This window comes from Pteronotus mesoamericanus, unplaced genomic scaffold, assembly GCF_021234165.1.
Source record: "Pteronotus mesoamericanus isolate MK-2021 breed Mesoamerican mustached bat unplaced genomic scaffold, CSHL_Meso_final contig_20, whole genome shotgun sequence".
In the NCBI taxonomy this organism is placed as follows: domain Eukaryota; kingdom Metazoa; phylum Chordata; class Mammalia; order Chiroptera; family Mormoopidae; genus Pteronotus; species Pteronotus mesoamericanus.
This window is the reverse complement of record NW_026555085.1, coordinates 47,950,830-47,974,937: the sequence shown is the minus strand read 5'-3', so window position 1 is coordinate 47,974,937 and position 24,108 is coordinate 47,950,830. Positions and strand designations below refer to the sequence as shown.

The following is a 24,108-nucleotide window of genomic DNA, read 5'->3' as shown; positions in this document are numbered from 1 at the left end:
TAAGGCACTCTTGCAAACAAGCCGGAGTCCATGTTCCTCTAGTTTGGGTTATATCCTGTTCTACTAAAAAGATAGATACACTTCATTAAGCTAAGATTTATTAGTGAAGCCAGCAGGTGATAATGGGACAATAATTTTTACATATCAGCTTTGACTTGGTACCCTTAATTGGCAGCAAGGAGAAATATTAAAAGATCTTGCTAACACAGCAAAATGCATGGGAAGTAAGAACGTCAAGGGAGTTTTTTTCTTCTGTAGTATACTGGGAATCATAAAACCTTGGTCTTAAAAATCATCTGACCCAGCACTAAGGAAAAGAGTTATATTTTACCTTTTGTATATCCCTTGTGTCTAATACAGTGATGGTGATGATAAAAAAAAAAAAACCTTTATGGAATATTCACCATGTGCAGGCACTGTTCCATACACTTTACATATTTAACTTACATTGTGAGATGGCTGTTGTTATCTTGGTATGCCAAAGGAGGAAACTGAGGCAAGAGAGATTCATTAACTTGCTCCAGAGGTCAGCTGCTAAATAAAGGAGCCTGGGCAGCCTGATCCAGAGCCCACGTTCTTAACCCCTTGCCTCAGTGATGACAGTGGTAATATTCATTAAATATGCACATGCCTGTGTTTTTATCAGGTGGGAAAATGAGACCCAGGGCCACAAACCAGTAAGCTATAGATTTGTAGACAGCAAGTATCTCCAGCCCTCATTCAAGGTCTCTCCATGCCACATGGAAGTCACCATGAATACAGCACTAGAAATTTTCCTTTACACAAGAAATAATGAAAAAGATGCTGAAAAAGTTGAAATGTAAAATGATGGCAAAGAGAAAACATCTGAAATAAATTTTCATTCTTTTTCTTCACTTTACCCATTGATGACTCAGCTCATGCCACTTGTTCACATAAAGACCTTAATACCTAGATCACTGTGACTTACATAAGGACCTGCCTTTGTCTGGGGCCTCAGTTTTGAGGCACTGAAGTCACGAGACCCATCTAAAAACCCAGCTAATGATTTTATGATAACCCAGTGTAGTAGGCAGAATAACGCCACACCAAAGAGATCCCCATCTTATCCCCCCGCCAAAACCTATGAATATGTTACCTTACTTGGCAAAAGGAATTTTTCAGATGTGATTCACTTAAGGATCTTGAGACGGGGAGATTATCTTGGGTTATCCAGCTGGGTCCAATGTAATCACGAGTTCTCCTAAGAGGGAGGCAGGAGGGTCAGAGTCAGAAAGTCTACTTGGAAGTTTGAAATTCACTCAAGTCATGATGAAAGAAGCTTACAGAGGCCCAAGGAGAGACTCTGGCCACAGAACTGGCCAGTTGCTCCACAATTATTATCAAAATTAATGAACAGGGAGTGGGGGGAAAGTTGTCTTTCCCCTGCCTTTGCCCATCTCTGACCATAGATATTTTCAACAAGTCATCTCATATTATACTATTTTATCTATTTTCCATTCATCTTTAAAAAAAAGGGGCGGGGGACTCTTCTCATTCTATAAGAACTTTCACCTCTTTCTCATTGCCAGACCAAAAGGACTTACCAGGCAAGTTTGCTTTTTAACAATCCTACACCAGTCGTGCAGTGGCTAAAACAACTGACTGACATCAGTGTTGTCTCCCTTAAAGAAAGCGTTCAGCTACAGAATTCTGAGCCCTATCCTCCTCAGTAGTGTATGCCTCTGAAACCTAAACAACTTTGGTTACTCCTGTGAACCTTTACACGATTCCTGTTGTAACAGTCACCCAGCAAAGTGTCCCAAATTGCTTCCAAATGGAACCTCATCTTCACCACTTCGGTATCCAGGTTATAGCTCTGGATAATTAGTCAGAGACAATGCGATCTTTTTAAAACCGTTCTCAGTCTTACATTGCCCTGTGTCCTCACACATCACCAACTCTTCTTCTCATGGCGTTTTTGATCTGTCTACATCCTTTACCCGCTGCCAGTGCCTGTGTTCAGGCCACAGCTGGCGCTTGCCAGGACATCTGTGAGCAGCATGTCCCCTGCTCAGTTTATCCCCCAAACGCAGCCAGGGCGATCTCCCCACTCTCTCCTGCCTGAGGGACTCCATGGCTCTCCATTCCTGGCCAGCCTCCTCCGTGGGACCTAGAACGGCCTTTCTCACCTTCCCCCTGCCCACCTCTCCAGAGTCACCTGCGGCCACCCCAGTGCAACACTGCATTGTATGCTGAGTTCTCTCATTTGTCTTTTCACATTCCTTTTCTCCCACATGCAACACCAGCTCCCACCCAATACCTGGCTAATCCTCGCTCAGGCTTCAGCTTACATGTCAGTCCCTCAGAGTTCAGATGTGCACCCGTATTCCCGCCATTCCACCCCCGTTACAGCTTTTATCGTGTTGTAATTACAAGTTGACCTGTCTCTGTCCCATCTGTCTAGAACTTCTCATACCAGGCACCCTTTCTTCCTTATTTATTGTTTTATCCCCCAGCACCTAAGACTCTGTGGAACCATGGAAGGGGGTCAAAATGCCATTTGTTGAAGGAATAAAATGTACCCTCTATCACAAGCAACACCTCGTATAGTGAATTCCTTGTGGGGAGACTGCCTGGTCTCACTGCCTACAACCCTGACCCAGCTGAGCACTGTAGTGTAGCTGAGATCCACTGGTCTCTACGTGAGGCTGTGTGCTTGCCATTTGGACGCATCTTTGCCCATATTACTGTGCGGTAAAGGTGAGCAAAAATGACAAGGGCAAGAGGCTAGCTATGAAGTGTTATTCATCGCTGACAGATTTAACAGTTCACAAAGTTATGTTATTATCCAGGACAAACTAAGAACAAATAAAATGGCTTTTAGGTCTGCAGTCAATGCAGTCAACTAAAATTTTATTCTCTGTGGTGAACAGTTTCCAAATTCCTTTTTTTCCCCCTAAAAAGTACACCACTCAGATTCCACATACATTTTGGAGGCAATGTGCTTCTCTTGCTTTGCTCTCTTTCTATGACTTGCCCTGTGACCCAGATATATAAATATACTGTGTTCTTGTGCTCCCCCTCCTGGTCTTTTCTGTCCTTCAGCAGGACTGTGTTCGTAGAATTGTGCCCCACTTCCGCCCCTCAGGTGGGGGCCTGGCATGGGAACAAAGGAGCCAGCCAGCTCTGCAGGGCTCGTTGTAAGATCCATAGGGGACCAGAAACAGATTCGCTTCTTCCTTGTTTGTCGTCCAGCTTGACTAAGTGAAAAAGCCGTACTGGCGCCGAAGAGAAACGTGCCTGGCATCCTTTTTGAGAAATGAAATGCTCTCATAGTAGATTTTTGAAAATATGCCTCTCTGGAGATACACAGATTCTCGCAGGATGTGCCCTATCAGTTAACAGTGCTAATTACCTAATTATCTGGTCAGGTGCAGTAAAAACCCCTTTGACATTCTGTTCCTTCCATATGCCAGATAAAGTGTTCTGGTGTCTGCTCTGTGACCATGGTGAGCAGTGCACCAGATTCTCTTCCCACCAAGAGGAGGGATGTGGAATGGTCTTCGCAGGATGGTGCCTGGCTTCAGGGCGCAGGGCGGAACAGGCAGGATGGCCCTCGAGAATGAGACCACACCTCATGTGGCTTTCTAGGCCCCCGGTGTCCCCTGGAGGGACCTTTTTTTTTTTCCAGTCCTCACCTGAGGATATGTTCGTTGATTCTCTAGAGACGGGGGCGGGGTGGGGGGGGCGGGAATATAGATGTGAGAGAAAAACATCAATGTGAGAGAGGAACATCACTTGGCTGCCTCTCATACTCACCTAGACTAGGAACTGGGCCTAGCTATGTGCCCTGACGGGAATCAAACCCACAGCCTTTTCGTGTATGGGATGGTGCTCCAGCCAACTGCACCACCCAGCCAGGCCCCCTGAAGCAACCTCTGAGTTCTGGCTCTGCCCACCTTCTTTCTCTTCTTGCAATTGTTTCTTAGATATTTCATAATTTTATCTGTTTACCTTATATTCTTTTTTCCCCATTCGACTTTCTGAAATACCTTCCTTACTAACTATGTCATTTTTTCCTACTTCAGTGTAAAAGAGGATTTTGATTTTGCTTTTTCTCAAGCTGGTCTAGAATCTTACCCCCTAGGTGTAAAATTCTGTTACTCTCACTAGCAGGCTATGGAAGAATCAGTTTTGCTCACCCACGGATCTCTCCTAGCCTTCATTTTCGACCCAGACTGCAGTCTTATTCCCCCGGTCCTGCAGCTCCTATAGCAGTGGGACATGTGTTCTCTGCTGAGGCCTCGTCTGTTTTGCTCTGTGGCTTTCTGTGCACTGTCAGCCTCTTCCCAGCTGGATTTTTTCTTTCTGTGCCATGGCAGTCCTTGTATGAGGTTCAGTTGAAGCTTCATTTAGATGAGGTGCAGGGTACTGGTTTCTCTCAGGCAGAGAAGGGTGTTAAATCCTAAGTGCTTATGGAAGATCCTAACCTAGAAAACCATGAGGCTGTGTAGACAGGATCCCAGTATTTGGAGGGCAGAGAGTGACCCACTCTCTGGAAGGGCAAAGATGCATCCAAATGGCAAGCACGCAGCCTCACGTAGAGACCAGTGGATCTCAGCTACACTACAGTGCTCAGCTGGGTCAGGGTTGTAGGCAGTGAGACCAGGCAGTCTCCCCACAAGGGATTCACTATACAAGGTGTTGCTTGTGACCACCTCTGCGATAGAGGGTACATGTTATTCCTTCAACAAATGGCATTTTGACCCCCTTCCATGGTTCCACAGAGTCTTAGGGCGCAGGGCACACGCGGGTTCTGTGCCCTGTCCTCCACCCGCTCCAATCCCAGCTTAGCGCTGTCAGCCAGCCCGCGCTGTCCTGCCCTCATCTCTGTTGCACCAGGAGTCTCAGCGACGTGTAGTTTAGCATTTAATTATTCTCTGACAATAAGACATTGTGAGTCCTCCAGGATAAAACTTTTTTTTTTTTTGCTTCTTTCATATTCACCTAAGTACCCAACATAGTAAATGCTTAAGTATTTTTGGATTCATTAATTAAAAGTGTCTTGTTTATGCCAGATACCCAATATGTACACAAAAAGATTCGTGACTCCGACGCTTCTCTGTGATCTAATGATTTCCTACCATTTAATCTTATTTGAATACTATAGTATTTAGTTGACACGAAAATGTGACCTTTTGTTAATTCTTTTAAGGTGTGTAATATTGCCTTCTAAAAATAACTAACTCTTCTTCACAATGCAGCTATTTAACAAATTTATTAAAATACATGTAGATAACATGTGAAAGTATTACACTTGGTCCTTGACTTACAGGAATTTCTAGTCAAGACAGGCACAAAATTCAGATAGTCAGGCAAAGCAGCACTCGTGTGATTAAAAGCCAAGACTGGTGGTCTGTGAGCAGCAGCTATTGTCCAGGGGGTGTGGGTGGCCGGTCTAATTACCGCCTCCTGGTTGCCCCTGGCCCTTACATTCCATATTGCTGGACACAGATGTCACAGGGACAGTTGGAACTGGCGAAGTAAGGTGACGGTTGCATCCAGGCAGCGAGCACAGCTTGAGCAAATGCTGGAAGGCAGGAGAAAGGCTGGCAGTATGGCTCAACAGGATAACTTGAGATAAGAATAAAAAGGAGTGCGTTTGGGAAGACCTGGGAGGTCAGACAGAAGAGAGTTAAGTTTGCTCTCTAAAGCAGGGAATTGCTGCCTGAAACATATTCCATGTCAGGAACATTCCCCCAAAGACTCTCCACCCTCCCTGTGATTAACGATCCAGAAGGATCAAGGTGCAGGAGAGAGGAGAGATGGTATCAACAGAGAGGAGCGGTCCTGAGCTGAGAAATGATAGTCTTCCCTTTTGCTTTGAGTCTCAGTGTTTTTACCACAATGGTGACTCGACCTAGAGATTCTTAGGCCCTGGCCTCCTATGCTTGTTAAAGAAAGAAATGACGATGGCGTTCAGACACCTGCTAACTTAGCTGAGGTTTTCAAAGCCACGCTCTTCTGGAAAGCTGCTGGTAATCCGCTGGGGATGAGCTCTGCAGATCATCCCTCCCAGGAGCTAAATATTTCCTGCTATCATAGTGCAAGGAAACTGGAGGGCTTGCTTCCCATTTGGTTTGTTAGGTTTCTGATTTTCAACTTCAGTAACTAAGATTCCATCAAAACTCTGAAACACTCCTGGGTACTGTAGTTACCTTAACTGGCATCTTAAAGTATGTTCAGAAATAGTTTGATTTATCCAAAACAAGAACACCTGGTATTCCTGAGATTTGTCAAAAACCAAAAGTTTGTTTTCAGGATGTTTGGATATCTTTATTTATAGTGTTTTCTTAGGAGCTACAAGAGGTCTTTTTTTAACAGTTCGAGCCACATTCAAAAGAGATGGCCCAGAACAGCCATCTGGATGCACCTGTGACTTACAGCCTTTCATCACCATCCTCTGAGTTAACATGAGAATCATGTCCCAGCTGCACAGAAACTGGACACAACCACTCTTTGTTGGAAGCTTCTGCCTCACCTTCTTCAGCAGCAATGTTGCCGGAGATAACACCATTGTCAAAAACAGAACTCTGAAGTTGTCTCAGGATAGGCTTGTTCCCAGTATCCACTGATGTCATTTGCAGGCCCGCAGCCCTGATGTCCCAGGAAAGGCTGTGGAAGGCTGTAAGACTAGAACCCACTAGATCTAGACAAAAATGGTAGCAGTGGCCATGGTAATGGATAGAATTGGCACCCTCTTCATTCCTTCCCTTGACAAGAGGAATTACCTGTAGAGAAGATTAGAACTCAGGAGGAGGGAGGAGCAGTGGTTGAGTGACAAACCAGGAGTGTGGGTATCGTGTCATAAAGATTTCTATAGCCCAGATTGCTACAGAGCCTAACGTTTTGTCTGCCAGTCCTACAGCTCCAGGGCAGCCATTGTCCAATTCACATATGGGGCCATTGTGTCAATGGCTGCTGTTTAAATCCTAACAGAGCACAGATGGTTGTATCAGCATTAACTTTTTCCCATTGGCAGAGCCTATTGTGGAAACAGGAGAAGGGAAGAGAAATCAGAAGTATACTGTCCCTTCAGCAAGAAGTCCCAACTCAGTGTACAGCCTTGGGTCACCCAGTATCAGGTTCTGTTATGTGGTGGTTAGTAAAGGACTTTGATGAAGGAAACTGAAGGTTGTAGAAATACTATCATTGCTGTTGTATAAACCATGCCTATAAGGCAAAAATCTGTGCTTTGTCATTCTGTAAGGCACAGTAACACCCACTCCCGTTACAAAGGAAAGCTCTCTGCTGGAGGAGATGATACACATCATCTTAGAAATTTTGGTGTCTGTGCCTCGAAAACCCTTCAAGCATATTATCTACATTTCCTTGGCATGTTCCTATTTAGTTCTATTTTGCAAATTAAAGGGGAAATAGCGGTAAAGCTTTTCAAGTTCTTGGGGTCAGATTACTTTCCCCACTACAGACCAGTGGTCCTTTCCGGGTGGCACCGAGTCCTCCTGGCTACTGGAGTATTAGTGGAGTGTAAGCCCACTTGCTTCCAGAGGTCAAAAAGAAAATGACATTTTCCATAAGAGATATGTTATCTTCAGTTTCGATTTCAGATGGAAAATATGACTCGAGTTTTTAAAGAAAAAAATTCCCTAACCGGGCACGACAGATGTCTTCAAATACATGATGGATTGTCATGCGAAAGAAGGATTCAAATTGTCTGTTTGCCCCAGCAGGCATTACTAGGGTTAGTTCAATTCAGTTCAACTAATGGTTACTGAAAACCTACAGGCACAAGGCACATGCTTTAAACACAAGGGGGTGGGGGAGAGATGAATATCCCACTAAACTCATGACACCAATTATGGCAGAGGCATGCAGGTCGGACAGTGATATGAAAGTGTAAAACATCTGGTGGCTCGTTGGATAAACCAAAGAGAAGGGGAATACAGAAACGAGACTCAAAGTCTCCCATGTCCATCCATCCATGGGTGAAGCGGGAGTAGTTAAAGAATTAAATTGGAGATCATTGTCAGGGTGATAAATAGAGATTGTTAGGTAAGCCCAAGTAACCTGAGGAGCAAAAGGATATGCCACTGAAATATGTCTGTGAGAAGGAATTTTGTATTCAAATGAAAATGTCACCACTGGGAAGAAAAGGAGAGCAGCACCGTGTATACAGACACTGTGCAGCAAGTCGGGAAGAGTAAGGGCAGGGGCCCGCAGGAGAGTAGCAGAAGGAGAGCAGAAGAAGGATCAGCCTTGATACTGATGTAGGAGCTCATTTTGGGTTACGTAGTGATGGCAGCTACAAGTTCCATGTTCCTATTTCCATTTATAAAATTAGAGCGAAGGAGAGACATGATGCAGAACTTCAACTATGGGAATAGCTACCAGAATTCCCTTTGACTAATACAAAATACTTTCCTGAGTAGTATCGATTTGCTTTATTGGTAATTTCATCTTCCGGAAAGTTGACAGTTCAAAGGTAGGACTGCTATTTTGGTCCTAATAACAGTGGCTAACGGCAAGGAACTGACAAAAGTACAAGTGAGACTATTCTTAGCATCGTGAAAGGGATATCATCCCTGGTACCCACCATTCTATTTTCTGTATCTGTTCATTTGACTACTTCAGAAACCTCCCAAATACTGGACTCATACAGTATTTGTCTTTTTGTGACTTATTTCACTTAGCATAAGACCTCAAGGTGTATCCATGTTGTAGCATGCGACAACGTTTCTTTCCTTTTGAAGAGTGCACAATATTCCACAGACGTATATACCACATTTTTTTAATCCGTTCATCCATTGATGGACATGTGGGTTTCTCCCACCTCTTGGCTATTGTGAATAGTGCTGATGTGGACGTGAGTGTGCACATATCTCTTCCTGACCTTGCTTTGATTCTCCTGAATATATAGCTAAAATGTATATTGCTGGATCACACGGTAGTTCTATTTTTAATTTTTTGAGGAAGGTCCACGTTGTTTTTCCATAGCAATTACACCATTTTACAATCCCACCAACAATGCAGAAGGCTTTTAATTTCTCCACATCCTTGCCAGCACTTACTATTTTTTTATAGTAGCCATCTTAATCAGGTGGTATCTCAGTGATTTTGATTCACATTTCTCTGATGATTATTGATGTTGAGCATCTTTTCATATTTTTATCGGCTATTTTATATCTTTTTTAGAGAAAGATATAAATCTATTCAATCCTTTGCCCATTTTTTGGTTATTTGATATTTTTGTTTTTGAGCTGTGGGAGTTCTATATACATTCTGGTATTAGCCCCTTATCAGATAAATGATTTTAAAATATTTTCTCCTATTCCATAAATTGCCTCTCACTCTGTTGAGTTCTTTGATGCACAAGTTTTCAAGTTCGATGTAGTCCCACTTGTCTACTTTTGCTTTTGTTGCCTAAGCTTTTGGTGTCACATCCAAGAAATCATTGTCCAGTCCAGTCCCATGAAGCTTTTCTCATGTCCAGATGAAAAAGTGAGAAAAACCTTTACAAAAAAATGGAAACCTTAGATGAACAAAATGAAAACATCTAAGCTCCCAGTCTGGAAGAAGAAGTCCCCAAACTACAGGAAAAGTTAGACACGATTAGGGTCCAATTTGTTATGGTCAATATCTTTGAGGAATTGTGGACTCCAAGAAAGCATCAGAAGTCTGTAGATCAGGAAAAAAGCAGCATAGTTTTCAAAAACAAGGGAGAAAGTGAATCTTAAAAGTTTGACTGAAGAGCAATTTATATAATCTGAATAACTAGACAAGTATACACTCTTGGGTCAAAAAGTCATTTCTTCAAGTTTAAGATGGCTTATCAGTAGCACATGCTGAAAGAAAAGCTCAGAGATGTTAATTTACAGCACCATTAGTAAGAAGTGACCATTAAAAAAGTCTTAGTTGGCATTCCTAGAATATAGGAACTAAAGTGAGGGAGGTGATAGTTCTATCCTCTGTGCCAATGACTGGAACATTTACTCAGTCCAGATTTCCTGCAGGAGATGTAGTCAAATTCAAAATGGTTCAGGGCAGGTACTTCAGTTTCAAGGGTGGGGATTTTTTGCTTGATATGAAGAACCATTAGAAGATTCTGATGAGGGACTGAACTTTTCATCACCAGAAACCTTAAAAATGTTTTGTGTTTCTGGTTGAAGATCAAGTGGTCGATGGTTGGTTTGAAATGAGTAGAGGGATTGAGGAGGTAAAGTCAAACCTTGACTCAAGAAAATTCTGGTCTAGGAAGATCACTGGTTTCCTGAATGGGAAGAGGGTCATTTAAAATGAAAATTAGGTAATTTTTTAAATCTTTTGAAAAATAATTTTCTGTTGGAGGCAGTTTTTCAAATGAAACTGTAAACCTAGATGCAGGTTTTACTACTTTCTTACTGATGAGTGGGATGCTTTTCACTTTCATTTTACACTGAAAAATGTAAAAAGTTGCTACCATCTTATACCTATTTTAGGATCTACACTTATACCGAAATTGAGTTTTTAAAAATTATTCCATGAAGTTCATTATATAATCTTTCAGAAGGGAGGTTTTCTATTTTCATTATATGCTTTTAGAGTAAATATGAATACAGTACCTTATATTGGTATTATGTGTATAACTTTAGCCCATCACTTACCTGGAAAATACAACTATCTGTACCTGAATGAGAAAATAACTTAGGCCACAGATGAAGGAGGTGAGAATAGGGGTAAAACCACCCAGTTGAAATGAAGGTTCCACAGGGTCGTGGTATGGCTTGTTCTAAAGAAAGACAGTGACTCTTTGCTTCCCCTTCACTGTTCTCATTGACCTTGAGACAGCCAAAAAAATACCTACAAAGCAGTTCCAGCAGTTATGTAGCCCCGCAATATGTCTGAGCTGACACAGATAGGAGACACATGACGTTCCCTCGAAACAGCTTCATCAGGCTGCCTTTCTAATTGGGAGCAAAGCTTTGGTGCCACATGGCTGCCCATGAGCAAGGCATTTCTGCCTTGATGTCTTCTGGATTCTAAGGACTGATATTGAGCCGATTCTGCTAATACATCAAATTCCTATGTGATAAAAGGGCTTCCTAGGGTTTGCAGGGCAATAGAGGGACTTAGCAATCATCTCCACTCTTCAAGAGAAATCTAGGCACAGATTCTGAATACTATAAATAATGAGAGAATCAAGCGCAAGATTCACCCTTCTTCATACCCAGGGAAGTACCACTTCCAGTTGGCCAGACTCCTTTGGATAGAGCTATATAAAACGGAATATTTTAGTGACTGTAATAAAACTCACAGTAATGTCTTTCCATATGAAATGCCACTTCTTTTCTGGTTCACTTCAGAGAAACAGCAACAGACAGGAAGGGAGCAGTCAGAAAACTTGAGTTAAGCCCAGGCTGAGCAGCTGTGTGACTTCGGGAAAATCCCGTCACCTCTCTGGACTTGGTGGGCTTCACCTTTTTTGGCATCCTTGATTGAAAAACGGATGAGGACTGAGTCAGGGAAAGAGAAACCATGCCAGGTGTTTCAAGCAGAGGGTATATAAAACAGGGAATTAGTTACACAGGTGTTGGAAGACTGGAAGAACAGAAAGGGGAAGAAGAATTAAACAGTGATTAATGGCTGCAGGAAGCAGCTACCACTGCCAGGGCAGGAGGGGACGAAAGGGACCGGTGAGCATGGAGGGAGGGGCTGATGCCTCAGGGGCTGCACCGGTGGAGCACACAGCCCCTTGCAGGCACTCCAGCGCGAAGTCGGGATGCAGCCACTTCCGCAACACACAATTAGGAAAGCAAAGAAATAAAGAAGGAAGCAGAAGGAACGGGAGCTTCTCCTCTCCTCTCATCTTCTGATCTCTGTCAGTGGCCCCAGTTGGCAGAATCCAGTAACATGTCAGCCAGCAAAGGAGCCAGGGAACCTTAGTTTATAACCTCCCAGCCTCAGCACTCCAGGAGGGAACATCAGACGAGCGGACATGAGGCCGAGAGACAACAGTAAAGAAGCAGTTTATGAGTTTATCATGTCAGACTAAAATTAAATTAAATGATAGAATTTAAAGTTAGTCGTTGGTCAGAGCTATATAGATTTTCCTGTTTGAGGTAAAGTAATGCTATTTTAGTACAGAAATGGATGGATGGGTGGGTGGATGGATGGATTTTGTTCTGAACTAAACAATTTTGGAATAATTTTATTTTTTCAACTTAGAAAATATTTATATTTAGTTTATAATTTACAAGAAAATGCAAGATGTACGTTCTGCAAAACACTTGTGACAGGACAAATTACAGTGAAAATGTGAGATATTGTAGGATCCCTCCTACAGAAATCCGAGGAATTCATGTCAGGGAGTCTCAGGTCATGCCTCCTGATTATGAGGACTCAAGTCAGGTCTTTATTTGCTTAAGCTACCTGGTTTTCTTTTTTTTTTTTTTTTTTTTTTACCAATCCAAAAGTAGCTCAGTGCACTGACCATGTATTTCAGTTCAAGATACCCAGGATCCTTCCACTCACCACTGACCCGCACTGCTGACCCCAGTAACATGCCCGCTAGCCCTCGGGGTTTAACTCAAATGCAGTTCCACTGTTCAACCTCTGCCCTAGGATGCCATCCCTCCCATTGAAATCAGGGAGTCCATTTCAACTACAGAGGATGGGTAGCGTGTATGTGTGTGTGTGTGTGTGTATGTGCTGAAAGGGCTGGATTCATGAACATATGACATGTGTGATTGCACAGGGACCCATATTGATTTATCTACACATACATCAACTTGAATGTTGGTTTGGTTTTTCTGCTGTTACTTTAGGAAAGGAAACAAGATAGTTTTGTCTTGCTCTGACTAAAAATGTTAAAATGACCAGAAGCTTTGCTGAAGTAGTGAAATTAATTTAATAAATACATCCTGCGTGTAGTAGGCTTGTATAGCATGCTGCTTTGGGGAGAAAAGTGTGATAATATGGACATAAATTACAGAAAATTCAGACTAGAAGTTATGGCTCACCGCTAATTCAGCCTTGCTCATGCAGAGTGGGGTGCAGCGCAGTGGGGGTGGGAAGGAAGGGTGAGTTGTCACCAGTGTTGTTTTCTCTGACAAGTACCTTGCTGTGCAGATATCAATCCAGAGGGCCGGTCAGTGGCCACAGTGTTTTCAAAAACCCATCAGCGTAGCTTTGTTTTCTTCATCTTCCCAGCTCCTGCCGTGTAAAGGAGATCCAGCGTCATCAGGGACATGTGCAAGGTGTTGCTGAGGGTAAAAGGTTCCATGTTTTGTAAGCATGTAATTAAGGAACCTTGAGAAGTGTGCCCCCCTCTTAAGGAGCAGTCACCAGATCTCCTGGTTTGTCTGATCAGCCTTCCGCAGATGGCGCGCTGATACCGCCGCGCGAACACACTGCCAGAACCAACTGAGGAGCTCTGAATCACACGGCTTAAGAAGGGAATGCTGTTCCCATTCTCATAAAAATGCCCACGCCCTCTTTTCAATATACACCTGAAGGCCAACTGCCTGGTCCCTGTAATAGCCCAGAAAAATGGAACTTAGAAAGTCCCTATCATAGGCTCTGTCCAGCAGCACACTGGGCACCTCCTGAGAGTGGGCATCCCAGCTCTGCCTACAGCACGTAAACATGCGCTCTGCCAGTTAAGTTTTCATCAACCCATCTTTCCTGTATCAACAGCATAGAGATGACACATCAGAACTCAAGGGAATATCAGAGTAGGATCATAATTTCAGTAGGTCAAATTTTCAACACAGTATCAGCATGTAGACTCAAACCATCATGCATGAGTTTGGTAATCTGACCTGAAATCTTTCAGACCTGAAACCGGAAGGTCAGTGCCCCTTGCCTTGAGTGTGCTAAGCCCTGGATGAGGTCATTGCCTCCTTCGGAACCACCAAGAGCAAATGGGGTGTTACTTCTGATCTCTCCCAGGCCTTAGTCCAACATAACACACTCCCTTCTGCCCCCCCACATGTGATTCAGTGTCATCTAGAGCATGTTATGGAGCCAGGTAGTTCTGTGCTTAAGTGTGATAAAAAAAAATACTCTTCAAAACTATCCATCCAAAAATAGTTCATTCAAAATGCAAGACTGTTATCCCAAGTTGTCACTGATATTATATTTTGTGTTTGTTTATCATGCCTTTAGGCCATTCCTGACCAGTGAATTTTAGCCTAGATATGTCAGCTTCCCTAAGAGCAGTGGAACACAGTTCCTAAATTAACATCAGTGGAATCAAACTGGTGTGCTATTTCTAGTTTCATTCCACTTTAACTTCATGATCATTACCTTTTTAAATAACATTTTCATGGGTCATTAGTTTAGTGTGAGCTTTTCCACCACCCACCCCCTCTTATTTTTTTCCATTATCAGAGCCTTACTTGTTAAAAACAAAGCAAGTAACAATGCTGACTTGTGGTCACAGTTTCATAAACATATAGCTTATAGCTTCATATTGGTACCTGGATATTTGCTTGACGAGTACCATGAGTGAGTTTAATGATTCCTAAAAATGTAATGACAGTGTAGCCTACTCAAGATGGAGCTAAACCATTCTTAAGAAAGCCTCTGCCTGTTTTAACACTTACCTGAAGTTGTGATGGGCACTTGCTTTCTGTAATGTGCATTTTGGAGATGTTACAGCTGTCCTGAAGTACACCAGAGACTGGTTCCTGGGAGGGACACCTGTGGCAGTTCAGAAGGTACCCATTGTATCAAAACAGACATAGACGGAGGCATTCACTGCACTCCAGGTGTCCTGCTTACAAGAGTGGTCAAGGGGTTCCCCCCAGACTTCAGCAGTTTCCTCTTCTCCTGAACTTGTCTGGATTTCTCAGCTGAAAATTAATTATGTAATTTTGTGAGCACCCTTCCATCATTGGCTTATGTTGTGACTTAATAATTAATGTTTCATTGTTTAATACCTCTTGTACAAAGCTGAATTGTAGGTTTCTTGAGCGTAAGACTGAGTCTTGTTCTTAGCCATTCTTCCAAGCTTTAGGATTGGAATCCCAACTCTATGCCCTTGGATGAATTCCGTCACCTTTTTCTCACTTCCCTTGTGTAGAAAATAAAGGCAATTGTGCCTGTCTTGCAGAACGTTACAAGAACCAGACAGCACAGTGCCTGGCCCCAGGAGGTGCTTGGTAAATGATAACTGACTCCCTGGACGGAGCCCTTCACACACAGAAGCGGGGCAATGGAACATGACAAAGCAGGATTAAACACATGTGGGGGAAGAGCTAGTCATGACTCTCGAAATTCCATGGTGAGGGCACCACCATGTCCTCTGACCGTGGGCTGGAAGGACAGTTTACAACCCTGTTTATATTCATGACTCTTCCATGACCATCTGATGACCATTGCAAGCTGATCATGGCTCCTATATCCAAAAGAATTGGTGATTTGATTCAGGGTGTGCAGACAGTACTCACTGGCATCCTTGGTCCAGCTCACACATGTAGCAGCTGCTCTTACCTGAGTGGAGGAGCCTTCTCCAGCCCCTTGCAGCCATGTGGCAAGTGGTGATGCCCAGGACTGACCCAGGGATCCCCATGGGTGTCTCTGGCTTATTTAAGAATTGCCTTTAAAAGCAGCCACAGAGGGGCACAGTGGTGGGGCCTACTGAGACCAAGAGCATTAAAATAAAAAAGAAATGGTGATAAGGATGAGAGTATGAGGGGGCCTGTATAGGAAACATGAATAGCATTGAGATAAGTTTTCCCTATTTCCCATGTAGAGAGCACATCTGCCAAAACTCAAAATATGTATTATCCACTCAGCAACTGGCAGATTGCCTAGGAGCAGAGCAGAAGATGCTTACTTATGCTACCTTGATTCTATCATCCCTCTCTTTGTGGTGGGCTATGTTACAATGAAGTAATGGGTCATGTGACATTCTCATCACCTTCTTTGGTTACTTAAAATATGCAATTTCTTGCTTTGCATCCCTTTCAAAGGTTTCTGAGAGAAATGTTCATAAGACAGCTATAGTAAGTACTACATTTGTTGAGCTGTTACGATGTCAGCTTAGTAGGCCACAAAAGTATAGGTTAGATGAATTCCTTTTTAATACTAGTACTAGGGCACTGGACAAATAAGGACTCTTGCTTGCCTTGGATTGGTTGACTGGGTTGGCATGTTGGTTTATACAATGCCTTGCTCCAAGAGTAATTTAAGACCACACTTACCAAACATTGTTGTCACCCTCTGTACACTGTAATTGTATGTTAGAGGCACAGCTAGACTTATGACATAGTCAGTAATATACAAGCTCTTCTCAGGCATTTATCCTGTTAGAGACCCCAGCTAGAGCGGTCTCTACAATGAGAAATGAAACAATCCCTGATCTGAAGGACAGCACTGTCCTGTGGTAGAAATGGACCCAATTAAGTATAACAACAGTGAGATGGCAGTGATTGCCCTTGTACAGCTCCACTGTGGGTCTGACAGTCATGGTTTGCATTGTATTTCTTTTTTTATCCAAATATCTCGGGACTCATTAACTGACGGAGAAATTTTTATTTGAAATTTCATTTAAGTACTCCAAAATTCTTCTGTTAAGTGTTTCAAAATTCTTAACAATTAAGATCCCATTCAGCTACATACCTAAGAAATTTCCCTTACCAGAAAGGATGCAACCATGTGAAATCAGCAGCGCCCTGGAGACGCCATGGCATTTCCTCACTCTGGCTATGTGGCCCGAGAGGATGGGGCTGTCGCTTCTCCCTGGGAGGTTTGGAGAGGGCTCCCCGAGGGGCTGATGTCCGAGCTGAATCATGGACAGCGGATATCAGTCCTCACAACAGTTTTGGGTCTGTGTGCTGTGGTGAATTTAATGCATGTGGAAGTCAGGCACAAAGCTTGCCAGTTCATCTTGCTCTCCACTTACTCCCCTAGCAAATATTTTTAAATCACTTGTATGATAGCTTCCAGCAAGGACCCCATATCTGCTGCTTTTTTTTTTTTTACCTGCTTTCTAATTTGTAGACCTGCCTCCCCTCCCTATGGGGTCATCAGTGCTTGCAAAAACCTAGAGGATGCATGGCTTTGCATAGAGAAAGTAAGGAAGCTTGCCCCGAACACCTTCAGATTTAATCCACTTCCTTCAGAAAAAAACAATTGGCCTTAGGCAATGTATTTCTAATTGTCTAAGTTATTCTGTGTGTGTGTGTGCACACATACGCACAAGCTGTGCATAAATAGCACATCTTCAATCTGTGTGAAATATAATGGATGAGCAGCACATGACAGTAGGCTTAGCCCCTGAAGATTTACCCGGGAAGAAGACAGCTGCATGGCAAAGCTGCTGCTTATAATGAGGGGAGGACTAGCCCATGCCCTGTGCCACTCAGCAGCTTCCGCCATTCAGATGACAGCCAGTTTGTTTAGCTCTGTAACCCCCATTCTTTTGGGGCTAGGCGTTAATTTCTTGTTGAGAACACTGCTTTGGATTGTCATCATCTCTGGTATCATTGTAAGAGCAGGTATGACATGATAATTGAAAAATCCCAACTAGAAACCATGATAAATGAGCAAAATAGGAGTTGCCTTTAACATCTCTTTTTAACTCTTAGGTGAGGACAAAAACTATTTTTAAACCCTACAGGCTTTCAGTTTTTAACAGGGCCATATTGCCAGTGATGTGGTTCACAGGAAAACGGTAATGCTTTCTTTGGCTCCAGGGAGCTGCAAGAAGTGTCACAGCGCTGCTGATGTAGAATGGCTCTCAACAGGACTGATTGGGAGGGAAATTAATAGGCGTCCCATTGTTACCGTGCATTTTTGCCAGGATATTTCATTAGTGTAAACACTGAACCCCTTGTCATCTTGTTTAGCCACTTGACCCTGGTGATTTTCAATTCTGTGTGACCCTGATGAAATCGAGCAGTGGCACGCACGAGACAGGCACTAATTATTGGAAGCAGAATCATTGCTGACCCAGTACAGATTAACTGCTCCTTTGCAGTCTTTGTTCTGGGACATTAGCACTGTCTTGCTTCAGTTGAGGAGTTCAGGACAATAGCGGTGCTGATGGTAACTTCATGGCAATTTCCCTGTTTGTTTTGCAGGTCACGGCCAGGGGCTTTGGGCCGCTGTTGCAGTTTGCTTACACCGCCAAGCTGTTACTCAGCAGAGAAAACATCCGCGAGGTCATCCGCTGTGCCGAGTTCCTGCGCATGCACAACCTGGAGGACTCCTGCTTCAGCTTCCTGCAGACCCAGCTCCTGAACAGCGAGGACGGCCTGTTCGTGTGCCGCAAGGACTCGGCGTGCCCGCGCCCCCACGAGGACCATGAGAACTCCGCGGGAGAGGAGGAGGAGGAAGAGGAGGAGACGATGGACTCAGAGACGGCCAAGATGGCCTGCCCCAGGGACCAGACGCTTCCACACCCCATCAGCTTCGAGGCCACTGCCATCCCGGTAGCACAGAAGGAGGAAGCTTTGCTGCCCGAGTCCGATGGACCGACGGACACCAAGGAGAGCTCCGAAAAGGACGCGTTGACGCAGTACCCCCGATACAAGAAATACCAGCTTGCATGTACCAAGAATGTCTACAATGCAGCATCCCACAGTACCTCAGGTTTTGCAAGCACATTCACTGAAGAGAACTCCGGCATCAGCCTCAAGCCGGAGCTTGCCATGGGGCAGATTAAAAGTGAGCCGCCCAGCGAAGAGAACGAGGAAGAGAGCATCACGCTCTGCCTGTCCGGAGACGAGCCTGACGTCAAGGAACGAGCGGGGGACGTCGAAATGGACCCGAAGCAACCCAGCCCCGCCCCCGCCCCCGCCCCCGCCCCCCCTCCCGGGGTCGCCTTCCTGGAGAGATCCAGGAGCGTGTCCTCTCCCTCCTGCCTAAGGTCTCTATTCAGCATAACAAAAAGTGCGGAGTTGTCTGGCCTGCCCAGTACATCTCAGCAGCACTTTGCCAGGAGTTCCGCATGCCCTTTCGACAAGGGCATCACTCAGGGTGACCTTAAAACAGACTACGCCCCCTTCGCGGGGAATTATGGACAGGCCCATGTGGGCCAGAAGGATGCGTCCAACTTCACGATGGGGTCGCCCCTCAAGGGCCCCGGGGTGGAGGCTCTCTGTAAACAAGAAGGAGAGCTGGACCGGAGAAGTGTGATCTTCTCCTCGAGCGCTTGTGACCAAGTGAGCACTTCGGTGCATTCGTATTCTGGGGTAAGCAGTTTGGACAAAGACCTCTCTGAGCCGGTGCCAAAGGGTCTGTGGGTGGGGGCTGTCCAGTCCCTCCCCAGCTCACAGGCCTACTCCCACGGTGGGCTGATGGCTGACCACTTGCCAGGAAGGATGCGGTCCAATACTAGCTGCCCGGTGCCAATCAAGGTCTGCCCTCGATCGCCCCCCTTGGAGACCAGGACCAGGACTTCCAGCTCGTGCTCCTCCTATTCCTACGCAGAGGACGGGAGCGGGGGCTCGCCCTGCAGCCTCCCTCTCTGTGAGTTCTCCTCCTCACCCTGTTCCCAGGGAGCCAGATTCCTTGCCACAGAACATCAGGAACCAGGCCTGATGGGAGATGGAATGTACAACCAAGTCCGACCCCAAATTAAATGTGAGCAGTCTTACGGAACCAACTCCAGTGACGAATCCGGATCGTTCTCGGAAGCAGACAGTGAGTCGTGTCCTGTGCAGGACAGGGGCCAGGAGGTAGGGAACCCGCATAAATTCAAGCATGTCATCCACTCCCTCAGTCCTTTATCTGGACTTTCCAGCCTCCCTCCCCACCACTCACAGATTGTTCTTATTTGCCAAGATTAAAGGTTACAGTAAAGGGACTGCCTTCCCGATTCACGGAGGCGGGATGCTTTAAGGTAATTCCAAAGTAACCACTTTTGTCCTAGAAAGCACTTGAAATTTGATCTAGATTTAACGTTCAACTAGCAGAGACAAGCTGCTTAGTGAAAAAAGTTAACTCTAGTGTATGAACACATGCTCAGGTCCTTTAGAGCGCTCGCCCCTGCTTCTCCCTTTCCCCTCCCCCGGCATCTGCTGTGGAAGGATGCTCTGCTCATCACCTTCCTCCTTGCTGCTCACCTCTTCAGTGTGAAGGGAGATAGAGAAGCACTTTCAAAATTGAAGCCAGGTAGATTCACGCTAAACAGGTGCTTTCCCAGCACCCTCTAAGTTTTCCTTGTCGACAGAAGATCCCTTGTCCGTGGCGATGTCAGGGACAGCTCACCATCCGTTCTGGTCTCAGGGTCACTGCAGAAGCACCCTAGTCAGTCACGCAAAAGGGCATAATATACCATTTCCCAACATCCCCACAAATAGTGAGAGGTTATTTTGGGGAGTAGCAAGGTTGAATGCCATTATGTCCACCCTGGAAGCCAAGTGTTTTATAGATAAAAATTCCCAAAGGCTCCATCTGCGTCTCACCAGTGCTGGGAGAGAGCAGGAGCAGCACCAGCCACATCGGCAGCAAGACTCGCTTGGCTAAGGGGAGAAAGAACAAGCACCCCACATGTTCCCCCTCCCCCATCCCCTCTGAGGTCCCTGGAAAGATACAAGGGAGTCTGGGTCACAATCTGGCACCACCTAACTGACTGATAAGGAAGCAACCTGAGACTGCCGCCTGTGTCTCAGACCTGCTTCGCGAGCTGGAGTGAGTGAATCCAGTGAGAAGTCCCTCTTCAGAGCTGCTTATCCAGAAAACTCAGGAGGAAACGAAGCGTGGTCCTCGTTAGGCCACGCACATGTGTGCACTCCCTGGATATCAGCCTCTAGTGAAACAGGGATGTTAACCTCACCAGGCGGCAAAAATGCCACGTGGGGTGAGGTGGCTTTTCACAGAGCCATGGAAGGTTTAGCTGGTCTCTGCAAGATTGGCAAGGAATACCTGAGGTTTTAGTTCAGGCAAGCTTTGAAAAGAGATTCCAAAGCTCTCTGTGCCCACTGCAGAAGTGCCCTGTGGTCACTTCCTTGTTTTGCCACTTACCCTGCTCCCTCTCTTCTTTTTGCCTGGTTTGGAGGGAGGGAAAAAAAGGAGGAAGACACGATTTAACTTAATTAAAAGAAATTATAAAGAAAATGTGAATGGGAGGTATTTCTACTCAAATACACCATATCCTCGCACGCTTGGGATGGAGGCTTGTGCTAGGCCAGAGGCGCACCTGTGTCTGTGTCTCTAACCTGAGAGGATTGAAGGTTTGGGAAAACAGCAAAAGGTTGTGCTCTCTCTTTCCTCACTCATTTCTTTCCCTCCAGTCACAGCTTTTGTGAAGCGGTCTTTTTTTCCCTGAAACTTTCCATGAGCATCCCTGATGCAGAAGCCCAGTCACTGGGCCTGGCGCATTGGCATAACGATTTATCTTGCCAGGGATTAGTGTCACACACACAAAAAAATTTTCCTCCAAATCTTTGTTTTATTTTTGTGTCTCCTGCAAGAGGAGCCCTGCCGTTAAGCTAAAGGAATTGTGTTTTTCTGACATTTGCACATGCTCAAGGAACTGTCAGTTTCAGATAAATCTCCTTTTGTCCCTCTCCATCCCAGAAGACAGCTTAAAGTCATTTCTTGGAACTAAATCACACCAACAAGAGCCCATAGTTTTCCCTGTGTTCAAGCCATATCATTTGTCTCCCTTAGAATTTTCCAGTTCTACCTGACTCAGTTAAAAGGAGGACTCATTCAACCTATAAAATTATGAGCAGGTCTAGTCTCCCCCTGAAAAATAGCACTGCTTTAAAAAAACCTGTTTTTTAAAAAATGGGCTTTTTGTATATCTAAACAGTGAAAGAGGTGACATTTACCAAAGCTGTGTGCCATTTCAGAAATCACACTTCGCCCCTCTCAGTAGTACAGTTTGGACAGGGTTGATACAGGAAAGCTAAGGCTTTTCCCAGTTTGACATTTTAGTTTCCCTGGAGTCAAGGAGATGAGGCTTTCCAAGAACAGCCTCCGGGACTCAGTATGACTGCTCCTCTTTGCGTCCATAACTTGCTTACAGGAGCTACTTTGACCCTGGTGGAAGGGTGTCCCCAGTAGTAACGTTGAAGGCAGATCCTTTACAACATGAATCATAACTCCGTTTCCTGAACTAATCCAGAAGAACCCGACATCTCCTGGGCCGACTCTGCCCCAGTCTGCTCTTGTATAAGGTCCAGGTTGCTCCTCTTCCAAGTGAACCACAAGGAGAGACCAGGGTCAGAAACCAAAAAGAGTTCTCACCTCCAGCTAGCCACCTGCCCAGTACTCAGACCAACCTCTGTGAGGGGCCAGAATGTTAGATTAAAAGAAGTGTTAGCATATATTATATTCTGTATGATGTTCTAGTTCTACCCTGTTAACTCTGGTCTCATCAATGTCGACCTTTCTCATTCTTTTTAACTATTCTCTAGCTTTGAAGAAAGGTTAAATTAGCTCAGCATTGTCCTTAATCAACAATCAGCTTTTTAAAATTACTTTCCTTTTTTAAATAATCAAACAGCATACCCAGCTCCTAACGTACTAAATTTAACAGGCTTTCTCTGTACCTACAATTTACAAACACATAGTCACATCCCTAGAGGTTTGGGTTTTATTTTAATGACATTTACTATATAATTACTCAGCAACTTGCTTCTTTACATAGCTATCTACCGTGTGCATGCCTCCAGGTCAATCACATAGGGCTTCTTTAATATCCATGGGTCCCATAAATCACAGTTTATTCAGCTGTCATCTCTCAACAGCCATTCCAGTTGTTTCCAGTTTTTTTCCTCATAAACATTTGCTGCAATAAACATTTTTGTGACTATATTTAGTAGTGGTGCTTTTATTTTTATGGGTTAGTTCCTTCAGTGGGTTAAAGGTTATGCTCATTTATAAAATACTACCTAACTATCACCCAGTACTACCCAAAGGCTGTAGCAACTCACATATCCTTCAGCAGTTTGCCCCTGTGCTCACCAACACTAGTTGTTATCAGTTCTTTTAATTTTCCAATATCATGGGCAAAAAATGATAACTACTAATGAGGTTGACATCTTTGTCCATTTTTCTTTTGTGTTCTTTGTCTTTAAATCAATTTATAGTATCTTTAACCCTTAATACAGGAATATTAACCCTTTCTGATAAATATTTTCTATATTCTTCTAGACTGTTTTTGTATTTATGGTCTCTTTTTCTATATAGAAAATGTTAAGTTTTCTGTAGTTGTTATCCATCCTTTTTTAAAAGACTTCTGGGTTTGTTATTTACTTAAAAAGTCATTTTGGAATTTTTTTTCTTCCAATGACGAAAAAATGAATAGATCATATGAAGTGACAAAAACAAGAAGACAGGATGCATAACAAGGTTTTAGTTCACTTCAGAATGGGAGACAAAGTTGGGAAGAGGAAGTATAGAGGAGAGTATCATTTCTATGTATTTCTATAATGTTTGGATTTTACTATGTATATCTCACACAGGTTCGCTTTTTTAAATTGACATATAATTGACTAGCATAAAATTCACCCTGTTAAAGTGAACAAGCCAGGGGTTTTTAATGACTTACTAAATTCTATGACCATCACCACTCTCATTTCAAGACGTTTTTCTCACCCCTGAAAGAAACCCCACACCCATTAGCAGCCCCCCCACTTGCCTGCCCCTCAGCTCCAGGAAACCACCCACCTACTTTCTGTCTCTATAGATTTGCACATTCTTGATGTTTTGTATCAGTGAAATCTTACGGTTTGTGGCCTTCTGTGTCTGGCTTCTTCCACTGAACACCATGTGTTTAAGGTTTGTTCTCGCCATTGATGTGCCCACTGGGTATGCCTTGTATCAGTGCCACATTTCTTTATCTTGCTCAATAATATGCCACTGTGTGGATACACCGCACTTTGGTGACGGAGTCATCAGTTTAGGGACATTTGGGTTGTTTATGCTTTTTGACTATTGTCACTGTGAACACTTGTATATATACAAGTTTTTTTTGTAGATGAGTTTTCAATTCTCTTTGTTATATACCTAGGATTGGGTATATTGGGAGTCAGCTGAATCATGTGATAAGTCTGTTGAACCTTTTTAGGAATTATCAGACTGTTTTCCAAAGTAACTGCACCATTTTACACTCCCACCAGCAGTGTATGAGGGATCAAATTGCTCCACATCCTTGCCAACATTTGTTATGGTTCATCTTTTTTATTA

General features: G+C 44.1%; 1 protein-coding gene across 2 annotated transcripts in view; it reads left to right on the top strand.

Moving 5' to 3' along the window:
- Positions 1 to 24,108, top strand: part of BACH2 (BTB domain and CNC homolog 2) — a 317,702-nt gene that overhangs the window by 281,843 nt on the left and 11,751 nt on the right. For both annotated transcript variants that reach the window (XM_054569720.1, XM_054569719.1), the window contains exon 5: positions 18,048 to 19,646. In XM_054569720.1, the coding sequence (XP_054425695.1) occupies positions 18,048 to 19,646 (1,599 nt within the window). The remainder of the gene's footprint in view (positions 1 to 18,047; positions 19,647 to 24,108) is intronic.